At 40.9% G+C, this 15,150-nt stretch overlaps 1 protein-coding gene across 1 annotated transcript in view; it reads left to right on the forward strand.

The window, feature by feature from the left end:
* The window catches only part of cngb1a (cyclic nucleotide gated channel subunit beta 1a), a 200,550-nt gene that overhangs the window by 39,888 nt on the left and 145,512 nt on the right, over positions 1-15,150 (forward strand). The window contains exons 7-12 of the mRNA XM_060924320.1: positions 281-320; positions 443-524; positions 614-738; positions 879-921; positions 2,691-2,757; positions 7,027-7,051. Coding sequence (XP_060780303.1) covers positions 281-320; positions 443-524; positions 614-738; positions 879-921; positions 2,691-2,757; positions 7,027-7,051 — 382 coding nt within the window. The remainder of the gene's footprint in view (positions 1-280; positions 321-442; positions 525-613; positions 739-878; positions 922-2,690; positions 2,758-7,026; positions 7,052-15,150) is intronic.

Here is a 15,150-nt window from a genome sequence, read left to right on the forward strand (position 1 = left end):
CCTATATAATTCACACTATACATGTCAGCATCATCTCAATTATTAGCCATAAAAACAGTATTTCTAGAAATTGAGACCCAAAAGCCAACAATCCAAATGTTCAAATTTGACCTTGTAAAGGGGTTTCCCAGGCTGCTACACATATGTGCTTTACTGTATTATGTGCATAAAATATAGCCAACATATACCATAGGTATCTAGATATAAATAAAATGTAAAAGTTATGGAAAGATCCATGACAGTGCTATGTGAATATTTTGCTTTTCTTTCACATGTGCAGGAGATTAAAGAGGTTAAAGAAGTTAAAGAAGTTAAAGAGGGTGAGTGTATAAAATATAATGAGCCTTCTTATTTTATTTACAGAAAAACACATTTGTTTGGTTCTTTTGAATGTTATATATCTAATAAATTAAAGAATATTTTATGTTCTATATCGATTTAGACGCTGAGCCTCCACCTCAAGTCCCTGCAGTGGAGGTGGTTGCTAGTGCAGAACCTGAAGGAGACAAGTCCTTAACTCCAAGGTACTTTGCTTATTTAATTAAATTTTTAAATCATTTTAGTCTGTACTTGTTTCTCAAACTCTGTCTTTCATCTACATTTGTTTTGTCAGTGTGATGGAGTGGATAAAACAAGGATTTGAGAAGGTGGTTCCACAGCCAGGACACTCTCCATCTGTTACAGACACTTCTGATAAAAAGGAACCTGCTACAGATCCTGCACCTCAGCCTCCAAAGGGTAGAAAATATTCTCAAATGTCCTGTTTCTTTCTTTATTTAAAGGTTCTCATTTGTTCCTGGAAATGGATGAGCTATGCTCTGGGTAGGTATCTGTTACATGAAGTCATTGTAAAAATATATTTTTTTCCTGATGTTTAGCACCTGAACTCCCAGCAGCTGAGGACACAACAGAGAGTGCAAAGTAGGTCCATTTTACTACACGTTTAGTACTCGTGGGTAGACTGGGCAGTTTTCCCATTTAATTGAATCAATTTTGGCTACATTTATCTTTATGGTATCAGCCTAGTGAATAAAACCTTTTGGCTGTTTTTGGTTAAAATGATTTCAGTAGTTATTTTTTTTCCTCATTCATTAAAATTTAACCTGATTTTTCATGAGCTAGGATTAAAACCATTATTAGACTTGAAACGGACAACCCAATCTTGCAACCCTAATGTGTTTTTATAGTACACAGTAGGGATCGACCGATATGTTTTTTTCAGGGCCGATACCGATTATTATGGAATTGGGATGCCGATAACCGATATGTGCAACCGATAAATGTAAACATTATAATTCACATGAAATTAAACATAGCACACACTGACACAGACCTTCATATCCATGAAATGTATGTTTAACTGTGAAATTAAACATGAAATTTTGTGCAGGGAGATGCCAACAGCATTTGTACAATAAAGTCAAACAACATTAGTTAGAATAAAATGAGAAATAAAATAATAAAATATTCACCAATAAAAAAATAAATCACTCCCTACTATATTACAGCTCACCATTTTCAGTGGAAAATAAATGAAAATACACTCTGGATTCTTTTACACTAAGAACTAAGTAAGATTTACCAACTTCAAGTAGTTTTTAAATAACAAATCAAGTGTAGGGAGCTGCCTGCAGCATTTTTTAAAAAGTAAAATCAAACATAAAGTAGGCTATCACTCCCTTTTATGTAACAACTTAACAAGTAACCATCTACATTCAAACATTAAACATCTACATTAAGGCTTTTAATGCCCAAGCCTTAATTCCCAATTTAGGAGGATTATATTGTAGTGAAGGAAGCATTACATGTAGTTTCAGCGAGACTAGTTGGTTGTAGGCTAATTCAAGTGCTTCCTTCCGTAAGCTAAGTTTGCCTGGCTATACAGATGCAAATGGACAATTTTAACGAGTACTAGATGAAGAATGTAAACATAATGATGTTGTGCTTTTGCAACTTGTGTTTGTGTGACTTATTGCGGCAAAAGCAGCGTGTCCTTACCTTGAAGTGGGATCTGCTTCTGCCCGAGTGCCCGTACGGCCGCCTTGAAACAGTTCACAGCGTTTAGCTACACGTGTCGATTGGCTATATCTCTTGTGCCAAACAAATCAGATGTTGTGGTGGGCGGGACCGTGTTCTTGAACTCAGAGAGGCGAGTGCAGGAAAGGACGTGCAGTGACAGTCGCATTAGGAACGAAATGGCTGCAAAAAAGCATGTTATCGGCATATCGGTGGAAATTATGGCTGATACCGATAACCCTAAAAATGCAGAATATCGGCCCGATATATCGGCCAGGCCGATTATCGGTCGACCCCTAGTATGCAGGCTCAAATATGAGAATTAACTGTTTATTTGTTGGCTTCCATGGCAACCCAGTGTGGAGGAGGAATCCAAGTAAGTGGGTAACTGCATGCTGTTTGTGTTCTGCCAAGAGCCCAAACTATTTAAATGCATAATAAATTGAAACCGCTTGCTATGAAGAAAATAAATTTGATGATTTTTTTTTCATCTTTTCCAGCAAATGCATTTGAGTTGCATGCAGCTAATATCTGCAGTTGCTTCTGCTATAGTGTCCTCCTTAGGGCATAATGAGAATATTTGTTTAGTTTAATATAGGCTTGTACTTTGCAGATTATAGAATGTAAGCTCAGGTCTACCCATAAATTAATATCATTTTCTTTCATTTTTTAAGCGTGGTTGGCTGGATTGTGCAGGGACTCGGTCGCATTATGCCACAGCCTGTTCTGAAGCCAAAAGAGGTAAGATAACAAAGCTACTTCATCAGCTACATGAGCAGTCAATAATATGTGGAGGTGTTGTAAACCAGTTCTGTAAGAATTAAATGTTTTTCTCTGATTTCTAATTCAACCAAATGTTAAATTTAAAGGTAGTGTGAGTACGCAGGCACTTACGGATGCATGTGTGGCGGAAGACAGCTTAAGAATAGCGAACCAAGCCAAAACGAGAGACAGGAATCAAGGGTAGTAAACATGCTAGGGTCGGGAAACAGAATATCAGAGGTAAACAGAGATTGAGGAAATGAGAAACACTAACAAAAGGTCAGAATGGTAGAAAGGTAGTCAGAGAGTTAACAAGGCTTGGTATGATTGGTGAACTGGAACGATACTTCGCGTTGAGTGCTTGTGTGGTGTTTATATGCAGGGGCAGGTGATGAGGAAATGGATGTCAGCTGTGTTAGAAAGCGGGAGACAGAGGGCGCTGTGTGTTCTGGGAGTTGTAGTTTGAGCTGTTCATGTTTGTAGTCAGCTCTTCACCAGGGGGTTTACTGGGTGTAGTTTTGGCCTCTCTAAATTGTTGGGAAAGGATGGCTCCAACTCCCAAGTCAGAGGCGTCCACCTCTACGACAAATGGCTTCGTGGGGTCTGGATGTTGGAGTGTGGGAGCCAACATGAATGCGACCTTGAGCTGGTTGAAGGCTTCTTCTGCCTGAGGATTCCACCTAAGGCACTTAGGACCCTTTTTCAGGAGGGTGGTCAAAGGTGAGGCCAAGGTGCCGAAGTTCCTGATGAATCGGCAGTAGAAGTTGGCAAAACCTAGAAACCTCTGGAGGTCTTTGACTGACTTAAGTTGCAGCCATGAAGTGATGGCTGAGACTTTGGCTGAACCCATACTGACTCCTTCAGAGCTGATGATGTAGCCCAAGAAGGGGATCTTGTCTTGGTGGAATTCGCACTTCTTGGCCTTGATGTAGAGGTGGTTTTCAAGCAGCCATTTTAGTACGGCTTTGACGTGGCTTTGATGACTGTAGAAATCTGAAGAGTAAATCAAGATGTCATCTATGTATGCGATGATGTACTTTCCCAGCATGTCCCGCAGTACGTCACTGATGAAACTTTGGAATACGCTGGGAGCTGAAGATGGTCCATACGGCATGACCTGGTATTTGAAGTGACCAGTGGTTGTACTGAACGCTATCTTCCACTCGTCAGCTCGTTTAATCCGGTTCAAATTGTAGGCACTTCTGAGATCCAGCTTGGAAAAGATCTTGGCCAATCCGAGTTGCTCCAGAGCTGCTGGTATCAGTGGGAGAGGATATGGGTACTTGATGGTGACCTCATTTAGCCCTCAATAGTCAATGCAGGGTCGTAGTCCACCTCCTCGTTTCTCTACAAAGAAGAAGCCGGCCGAGGCAGGAGATTTCGACGGCCGGATGTAACCTTGTTTGAGAGCTTCTTTGATATATTCCTCCATGGTGGCATGTTCTTTCTGGGAAAGGGGGTAGATGCGTCCTTGTGGTGGTGCCGTGCCCAGTACCAATTCGATGGCACAGTCATAGGGTCTATGCGGTGGTAGTCCGCAGGCCTTCCCCTTACTGAAGACCTCAGAAAGATCCTGGTAGCATTCAGGAACGTTGTCCATGGAGGCTGGAAGCGGGCTCTCTACTGAGGTAGAGGAGACGATGAGTTGAGGATGAGAGAGGCAACTCTGGAAGCACGTAGGTAACCACTGGAGTATCCTTGTTCTGCCAGGAGATGAGGGGGTGATGCAGCTGTAACCAGGGGTAGCTAAAGATGATATCATGGTGATCAGTGGTCATGACATACAAGGATATCAATTCATGATGGAGGGCTCCTACTTGTATTTGAAGTGGCTGTGTCCAGGAAGTAACCAGGCCATCGCCTATGGGTCTGCTGTCAATAGTTCAGATGCTAAGCGCACTTTGCAGAGAGGTGACTGGATGAGAGCTTTGCTGATGAAGTTCCCCTCTGCTCCTGAATCTATGAAGGTGGACAGCACATGACTGGAGGCTGCCAACTTCAGTAATACGGGGATTTTGAAGGACTTCGAGTGGAGCTTTCTCACAGGACTTGGGGAGAATGTGGATCTCTTGGTGGAGGTTCCCCGGACAGGTCGAACTGGACAGCACTGGAGGTGGTGATCGGTGCTCCCACAGTAGTAACACAAACCCTCTTTATGCCGTCTGGTACGCTCAGCATGGGACAACCATGAGCGAGAGAGTTCCATGGGTTCATGGTCCTCTGGAGGTGGGTTTGGTTTCTTATCTGTGAGGAGCAAAGGCCGGTGTTTCAACAGCTGGTCCAGACGAATAACCAGTTCAATCAAGGTGTCCAGTGAGAGGTTCTCATCCCTGCATGCCAGCTCACTGAGGATCTCAGGGTGCAACCCCTGGCAAAAGACTGCTTTGAGTGCTGGGTTGTTCCATCCACTGGAGGCTGCGAGGGTCCTAAAATCCAGGGTGTATTCAGCGATGCTTCTAGTGCTCTGTGAACTGGTGAGAAGGCTTTCCCTGACTTCGTTTCCCTCGGGTTCATAGTCGAAAACCTTCTTGAAGAGGGAGAGAAACAGTTTATATGACCCCATTGGCTTTCCACCTTTGTTCCAGATAGCCATAGCCCAGCGGAGTGCTTTGCTGGAGAGGAGAGACAGAAACTTAGCGATTTTATGTTGTTCTGGGATATCCGGCATGGTGGCGAAATACAAAAAGCATTGTAGCAAGAAGCCCTTACATGTGGCGGGGTCGCCAGTGAACTTTTCTGGTGCGGAGAGTTGCAACACCAGGCGAGGAGGAGATTCGGTGTGCGCTAGGAGGGCCTGCGACATAACTGTCATTAGCTGCGCCATCCTGGTGTAGAGATCGGCGAGCATCTGTTGGCGTTCTCCTAGCAGTCGCCCCTGGGCGTTGAGAGCCGTCTGCTTTTGATCCTCCACTACATCCATGATGGCGAAGTATCCTGTGAGTACACAGGCACTTACGGATGTATGTGTGGTGGAAGACAGCTTAAGAATAGCGAACCAAGCCAAATCAAGAGACAGGAATCAAGGTCAGTAAACATGCTAGGGTCGGGTGATCGGCAAACAGAATATCAGAGGTAAACAGTGATTGAGGAAACGAGAAACACTAGCAAAGGTCAAAATGGTAGAAAGCCAGTCAGAGAGAATAACAAGGCTTGGTATGATCAGTGAACCAGAATGATACTTCGCGTTGAGTGCTTGTGTGACTGGTGTTTATATGCAGGGGCAGGTGGTGAGGAAATGGATGTCAGCTGTGTGAGAAAGCGGGAGACAGAGGGTGCTGTGTGTTCTGGGAGTTGTAGTTTGAGCTGTCCATGTTTGTAGTCAGCTCTTCACCAGCAGGTTTACTGACAGGTAGCTTAAAAAAGTTTGAAGGTACTCTTGATATTTTTTCACCAGGTAGTAAACTTTTTTTCCACCGAGTGGCAGAATTGTAAAAACGGATAGAGTTAGAATGAATATTATGATCATGAAATGCAGTTACATGTAAGACTGCAACAATTAGTCAAATCAACACATCTCAATCCTATTAAACACAGACTCAGCGCTGGCATAATGACATGCAGTGGTTTGTATAAGTATTCATTACTTGAATTTTGCCACATTTTTTTTTTTTTTTAGAGTTACAACCTAAAACTGAAATGGACTTAATTCGGAATATATATCATGAACTTATACAAGGTTCTCCAGGTGATAAACAATGTTGCATTTCTATCGAACATAGCACTTAAGTAAAAAATTTTTGGTCTCAGACCAAATAATCTTTTCCCACATGTTTACTTAAACTCCAATATGTCTTTTGGTAAACTCCAAATGGAATTTGCTTGCCTTCTTCCTTAAAGCCCAGCTTTGGGCATAGCTTTAGTCTACTGTTGTCCTGTGAACAGCTTCTTGAGCTCCTTCAGTGTCACCCTGTGAATTATCACAATCATTTTTTCCTGAAGGTTTCATCAGGCTATAGCTGGAAAACTACAGTGAGAGCATATTTCCCAAGCGATGTAATTGTCTATCCCTTTTCTGAAGGCAAAGGCAATAAATCAAGTAAACTGAAAAAAATCTGTGTGGTGGATGAATTATGACCACAATGAATGAGAACTGCTTTGAGAAGTGTGAAAGTTGAGCTTAGGATAATTTAATAGCCTAAAAATCATGCCTCTGCTGCAGAAAGTTGAGTTTTATTCCTAGAAATTAGTCATTACCATGCTTAAAAAATGGCAGTCATTTCATTCTAATGGTTTAATATCTTTTCACAGGACACTTCAGATACAGTTCAGAGCAGTAAGTCTATATTGTACTTTGTTCCCTACATACATATACAGTACTTTCATACACTAAATGTAGACATGGAGCTGGCAAACATGAGTGTATGAAAATATATGACTAAATAGTCATCATATTTACAACCCCGATTCCAAAAAAGTTGGGACAAAGTACAAATTGTAAATAAAAACGGAATGCAATAATTTACAAATCTCAAAAACTGATATTGTATTCACAATAGAACATAGATAACATTTCAAAATTTCTCACTTTCGACATTTGATATTTCATGCCAAATATTGGCTCATTTGAAATTTCATGACAGCATCACATCTCAAAAAAGTTGGGACAGGGGCAATAAGAGGCTGGAAAAGTTAAAGGTACAAAAAAGGAACAGCTGGGGGACCAAATTGCAACTATTTAGGTCAGTTGGCAATAGGTCATTAACATGACTGGGTATAAAAAGAGCATCTTGGAGTGGCAGCGGCTCTCAGAAGTAAAGATGGGAAGAGGATCACCAATCCCCCTAATTCTGCGCTGACAAATAGTGGAGCAATATCAGAAAGGAGTTCGACAGTGTAAAATTGCAAAGAGTTTGAACATATCATCTACAGTGCATAATATCATCAAAAGATTCAGAGAATCTGGAAGAATCTCTGTGCGTAAGGGTCAAGGCCAGAAAACCATACTGGGTGCCCGTGATCTTCGGGCCCTTAGACGACACTGCATCACATACAGGCATGCTTCTGTATTGGAAATCACAAAATGGGCTCAGGAATATTTCCAGAGAACATTATCTGTGAACACAATTCACCGTGCCTTCCGCCGTTGCCAGCTAAAACTCCATATTTCAAAGAAGAAGCCGTATCTAAACATGATCCAGAAGCACAGACGTCTTCTCTGGGCCAAAGCTCATTTAAAATGGACTGTGGCAAAGTGGAAAACTGTTCTGTGGTCAGACGAATCAAAATTTGAAGTTCTTTATGGAAATCAGGGACGCCGTGTCATTTGGACTAAAGAGGAGAAGGACGACCCAAGTTGTTATCAGCACTCAGTTCAGAAGCCTGCATCTCTGATGGTATGGGGTTGCATTAGTGCGTGTTGGCATGGGCAGCTTACACATCTGAAAAGACACCATCAATGCTGAAAGGTATATCCAGGTTCTAGAGCAACATATGCTCCCATCCAGACGACGTCTCTTTCAGGGAAGACCTTGCATTTTCCGACATGACAATGCCAAACCACATACTGCATCAATTACAACATCATGGCTGCATAGAAGAAGGGTCCGGGTACTGAACTGGCCAGCCTGCAGTCCAGATCTTTCACCCATAGAAAACATTTGGCGCATCATAAAACGGAAGATACGACAAAAAAGACCTAAGACAGTTGAGCAACTAGAATCCTACATTAGACAAGAATGGGTTAACATTCCTATCCCTAAACTTGAGCATCTTGTCTCTTCAGTCCCCAGACGTTTACAGACTGTTGTAAAGAGAAAAGGGGATGTCTCACAGTGGTAAACATGGCCTTGTTCCAACTTTGAGACGTGGTTGTTGTCATGAAATTTAAAATCACCTAATTTTTCTCTTTAAATGATACATTTTCTCAGTTTAAACATTTGATATGTCATGTATGTTCTATTCTGAATAAAATATGGAATTTTGAAACTTCCACATCATTGCATTCCGTTTTTATTTACAGTTTGTACTTTGTCCCAACTTTTTTGGAATCAGGGTTGTACATAGATCAACTAGGAAAAAAAGGTTTTCAAAATACCTGCATTCTTAATGAGTGTTAGAGATGGCAACATTGCGTTTGCTTGTATTACGGTACAGTATATGTCTGAGTTTGCTGATATGGTATATGATTAATAGATTAGGTAGTGTGATTAATGGTGTTTCACACAGGACAATGTATAGGTCTCTGAAAAGGTTTTTGTGGTCCTGCATGAATTTTTTTTTTTTTCAATTAGGTATTGGTTTCTGGTGGTGCAGTGGTTAGCACTGTCACCTCACAACAAGAAGGTTCTGAGTTAAAGCCTCATGGCCACATAGGGCCTTCCCGTGTAGAGTTTTGCATGTGCCTGTGAAGGTTTCCTCTGGGTACACATGCAAATCAAGTCAACTGGCGACTTTACATTGTCCATAGCTGTGAATGTGAGTGTAAATAGTTGCTCATCTCTGTGTAAGCCCTGCGATAGATTGGCAACCTGTCCAGGGTGTACCCCACCTCTTGCCCAAAGTCAGCTTGGATTGTTCTAGCTCCCCCTTCACCCCGATGGATAAAGATAATGGTATAGATAATGGAAGGAGGTATTGATTTCCAGGGTGGTGAATGAGGTTCTTAAACAAGACATGCATAAATCACTGGTCACACTGACCTTGTGGTGATAAAAATCAGCTGATTATGGACAATTTTTTTAATCTTGGTTTGAATGGGAACATTTAAGCAATATTGCACAAGCATGAGTGGTTCACTGCAAGAGAACAAGAGTGCAGTTAATCATACAATTGCAAGTGCGATATTGCGTTTCTACAACAGTTCTATAAACAAGTAATTACTATTGAGTAACTGACATTTTGAACATAATACAGCCAAATGTTTGGTTATTTTTGCTCTGCTGGTAGAAATAGATCCCAAAAAAAGCCACACTCACTTGATAGTACATTGGCTAGCTCACTGGCTAGCACTGACGTCCTTTCTTACTTTTCATATTCATCTGATGAGCTTTCATATTTTAACTCAAAATCATAATCATTTCAAACTAGGAAGTGGAATTGTGTTTTATATATACTGTGTGTGTATATATATATATATATATATATATATATATATATATATATATATATATATATATATATTTTAATTACATATTACTGTGCAAAAGTCTTTGGCACCCTATTTTTTTTCAGGCAAACTTTGTTATAGATTTCTATATTATGACTTTGACATTATCGAGTCAGTACAAAAGCATTTTAGAGTTCCAATTCTCCAGCACAAAATTAAATATTACAGGAAAAAAGTTTGTATCTCATCTCATCATCTCTAGCCGCTTTATCCTGTTCTACAGGGTCGCAGGCAAGCTGCTGAACAGCATTACATAAGAGACCACTTTTCAGATTTAAAAAAAAAAAAAAACAGGATGAAGGCTACTGGGTTTTGCTGCAAAATTAAGAAGCAAGTGTGACAGTAAAAGTGTCCAGAAGAACTGTGGCTGGTTCTGTAAGATGCTCAGTAAAAACCTACAGCTCATTTCCTTATAAAACTGCACTCATTGTCCCTAAGACTACTATTTTTTGAAAGTAAAGGGTTCATCTCACACCACATATTGACTTTGTTTCATTTATTATGAATGGTGTTTTTTTTATGTTGAAACATTTCATTACATTATTTTTTAAGTCATTTTTGGTCTACCACATTTCTTGACACATGCCTAAGACTTTTGTGCATTATTTGTGTGTGTGTGTGTGTGTGTGTGTGTGTGTGTGTGTGTCAGTCACCATGGGATTTTTGTATCAGGTGCTCTGTTTACAGAATGTGTAGAAATGGCATTGAAAAGCATGCGATATTTTGCACTGTTTTCACTGGCTGATCCAGTAACTATCAAAGAATAATAACTTCAATAGTGCCTCTACGGGATCAACCAGTGAAAACAGTGCAAAATATCGCACACTTTTCAACGCCGTTTCTTCACATCCTGTAAACAGAGCATCTGGTACAAAAATCCAGTGGTGGGACACATACATACATATATATATATATATATATATATATATATATATATATATATATATATATATATATATATATATATAAATAAACTGCTCTTGGCCCATCTTTCCTCAATTTTATCAAAATCTGTTCTTTTTGAGTTACACTGGGAAGAGTCAAACAAACAAATGCAGGTGAAAAACACAACCTCCTCTAACAAAGTTGGTGGAGGTAAAAAGCAAGGCAGAAAGCCTCTTAATAATTAATAATTTCTCCATTTGGTTTATTCAGAAAAAAAGATGCTTTGAAAATTATGACTGCTATGTATGGGGTTGAAAGCTCACCGAGAAGAACAATGCAAAGTGAAAATTAACCAGAGCTGGAATCTCATTTTTTCCCCTATTCAAGTGAATTGGCTTTTTTGCAAGGAAAATTTATTAATTTTCACTCTAACTGCTACTTAAAGCTAAAGAATTAACTTAGAGTTATCGAAGGAACAGAGTTCATAGATGCTTCATTCAGAGTGAAAGAAATCTCATGGCATTATTAAACAGTTGTTAAATATAACATTTTGCACAAGTTCCATCTACATTTATTTAGTCTCAATAAAAACCTTGCAACTTTTTGTGATCTTGATTTAAAAAAAAATTAATATGTGATCTCAAAAAATAATACTGCATGGTCTCTCTAGATTTCCGTATTAAGGCTAATTTCTTTTTTGCATTTTCTCCACTCCAAAACACTTTTTTTTTTTCATTTTCTCCACTCCGAAACACACTTAAATTTGTTGATACTTATGATTGGAGATTTGTGTGCTGGTGCTTCCATTGGGGCTGGAAGAGTTTCTCTTTGTATTTGGGCTGTGGAGGTTTGAGTATTTGAGACAGATTGTAACTCAGCTCCTCTTCTCCTTCTGTTTCAGGGGAGAAGGCCATGAGAGCCCCCTAAACATAAGGAGAAGAAGACTGGGAGAGGGACTTATACCCAGCGAGACAGAAAGAGAGAGAATAATCAGTCCAGTGGAAATGCACATGCATTCCAGAGCTCTGTCAAAATACCAACTGACTGCTTCGTTATAATGATGTATTATTGAATTAGCCAGCCTAACCTATCATGTGAGTCATGCTTGTAGAACTATGCCATAATTGTTTAGTTCTTCTTTCAGGGCCTTTTTTATACTTTCTCTGCTTCTCCGGGAGCATGGTTAGCTTGTTTGCTTCGGCTGTCAGTAGCTGTGCTAAAAATTTGCATAAATTTCACACTACAGATGAGTTTTCCAGTCATTTCTTTACAACTTGTGGTGATATTACACTGCACCTGCTAAGTATTATGCTAAGAAAGTCGGCTATATTGCTTCTCATTCAGTCTCAAACAGAAAGGAAGTTTTAAGGTTTCCTAAAAGTTACCTAAAATTTAAGAACATAATTTTTCTTGGATGGTTGATCCGATGACGTAGATTTGTTGCCAAAGCTCCAAAATCTTTTTCCATGTTAACATAAAAATCAATTTGGTCGCTTTGCATATAAGCTCAGTTTGTGATCTCACAGAATTGGTCTGAAAATATCATGGCTTGAGAGCCAAATTACTAAAGAAAGATGTGGTACAAAGCTAGTTTCTTGATCAGCTAGCTCTTTTAGCTATTATTATTATTATTATTATTATTTGTTGTTGTTGCATATGAGATGCTGCTGCTGGCTTGGCCCAGGCTAACCTTATTGGAAATGTTTGCTGTCTGGAATAATGAATAAATTATTTTTGAAATGCAGAAACACTGTGTGGTGTGAGATTATTATTCAGAGCCTTATAGAAAGTTCCAGTTGTGCTGTAAGATGGGTGCACCAAGGAGAACTCTGAGTCATCTGAGCGAAATAGTGTTTTGTTACTTTTTATTACTGGCTCTTTTTGCACATACAGTGCTATCATACATTCAGTATGACTGCCCTCATATGACTTTTAATTCTATTTTAAATGTATCCGTGGCGAACCGTTACTATTAGAGCTGGAACTTCAGCTCAGCCAAAACTTACCCAGAAGCACCAAAAAAGCAAAAGGCCAAAGGATTTTGCAAGGGATTAGTGGCAGGCTGTCAGGTAGCTCCGTTGTGTGTAGTTGTTAATGTTGATTTTAAAATTACATAGTGAAATAAATACTTAAGTATGAGTGAAAAATACTGTGGCACGCATGTGTGAAAGAGGAGGCTGGAGACAGAAATCTTAGTTTCTCAGTCATTAGCCTGTGCTACTTGCTCTTGATAGCACTGGTTTGACTGCTTTATTAGCATTTGCTAACACCACTGATGAACGCTACACCAGCTGGAAGGTGACTTTACTGCTGCGCTGATGGTGCTGACTTGCAGTTAAGCTCACGTTGGCCTTCAAGAAGCCATAGGGTGATAAATTTTTGGTCCCTCTCACTATAAATCAAAATCTGATTGATTAATTCATCACTTCCTACATTAACATACAGTACACTGTCATGGCCTTCTTTCCCGACAAGGAAGTCCTAACCAATGAGTGAGCCAGCTCTAAACTCTTCTCAGCCTAGAGACTACAAAAAAAAAAAACTCTCATTGGATAACTCTGTTTTAATGTTTTCATGATAGTAACCCCTTCATTTCTGAAGCAAATTTGATAGAAAATGAGGCCAAATTAGAATTAGAAAAAAATTATAAAGAAATTATGAAAGAAGTTAAAGAATGAAAGAAATTAAATATAACATTTGAAATGCTGATATATTTGTGTCAGTAACAATGCTGAAAGCCTGAGTTCGGAGCAGCCTCCAAACATGGTTGCTCCGGACTACACTCCCCATGAATCACAGTGCCCCTTGTCACCAGAATACTAATTACATCACCTGTCACTAATGGCCCTTTTCCACTACCCTTTTTCAGCTCACTTCAGCCCGACACGGCTCGCGTTTCGACTATCTCAAAACAGCACGACTCAGCTCGCTTCAGCCCTGCTTAGCACCTAAAACTCGCACGGTTTTGGAGTAGGGCTGAAGCGAGCCAAACCGAGCTGAGTGAGGCTAGGGGCGTGAGCAGACACTCCCCTGTGCACTGATTGATGAGGAGGAGTGTCCTCACATGCCCACACACGCCCCGCGAGCACGCTGGGATCTGTCAACACCGTAAACCCGGAAGAAGAAGAATTACGAATTACGAGAATTTCTGGAGCCTTATGCGCCTCGCCTCATCTATACGCTCTTGCCAGTATCTGTTGGCGTTGTCGGTGACAACAAGCCACAGCACCAAGACCAGCAACACTAACGACTCCATGTCCTCCATGTTTATTGTTTACTATCCGGGTCGTGAGACTACCGCTTAAAAGATCACTGATGTCACTGTTTGCGCCGCTTAACGACATCACGTGACGTCCACCCACTTTCGCTAACTCCACCCAATGTGTCCACCCACGTCCAGCCAGCACGGTTCAGCGCAGTTGTAGTCGAAATGCAACTCCAATAGCCCCGCTCAGCTCGACTCAGCCCAACTCAGCACGGCACGACTCAGCCCGACTCAGCCGCGTTTGTAGTGGAAAAGCGGCATAATTTACCTGCCAAATCACCTTGCCTACTTAAACCCCGTTCAAACACATTCACTGCAAAGTATCGTTCTGTGTTGCATACGTGACTGTACTAAGCCGCATGTTTTCTGACTGACTTCCTGTTTAAGACCACTGTTTTATGTTCATTCCCGAGCTTGTCTTCACATCTGCTCTATACTACTCTGTTTGCTGATCAGTCGACCTCTGACCATTTCCTGACTATAATTCCTGCTCCATGATTTGGCTTAGTTTGCAGTTTGTGCTGCATCCGCTCTCCCCTGCAATTGCATCCATAAATCCTGTCAGAGCGCAGGCACACTTCACCATCATGGATGCAGCAAAGGAGGCAAAGCAGACTGCGATCAATGCACAGGGGCATTTGTTAGGAGAGCACCAGCAGATGATCAGTGATCTTAACACCAGGATGTCACAGCTCACTGCTGTAGTGTCACAGGCTGTCTTCACATGCCACTTGTCACTCACTGGTGCATCTCGAAGCATTCCTCTGCCAGAAAAGTTTTCCAGAGAGGTTTCCCACTGCAAGGGATTCTTCCTTCAGTGTTCACTGTACTTTTCATCACTCATGGGGGTTACTGACAAACAAGATTTCTCAGTTCATCAGCCTTCTCACAGGTAAAGCTCTCCAGTGGGCAAGCACGGTGTAGAGGCATGGGGGCAGACACACCACATCTTATGACCATTTTCTGGAGCTCTTTGCAAGAGTTTTTGACCACCAGCCTGGGGGAATAGAGGTCGGAAAGAGTTTATTAATGATCCATCAGGGAGAGAGGAGTGTCGCGGAGTATGCACTGGACTTCCGCACCCTAGCCACCAGCAGTGGCTGGAATGAGCCAGCAC

Source organism: Neoarius graeffei, chromosome 6, assembly GCF_027579695.1.
Source record: "Neoarius graeffei isolate fNeoGra1 chromosome 6, fNeoGra1.pri, whole genome shotgun sequence".
NCBI classification, from domain to species: Eukaryota; Metazoa; Chordata; class Actinopteri; order Siluriformes; family Ariidae; genus Neoarius; species Neoarius graeffei.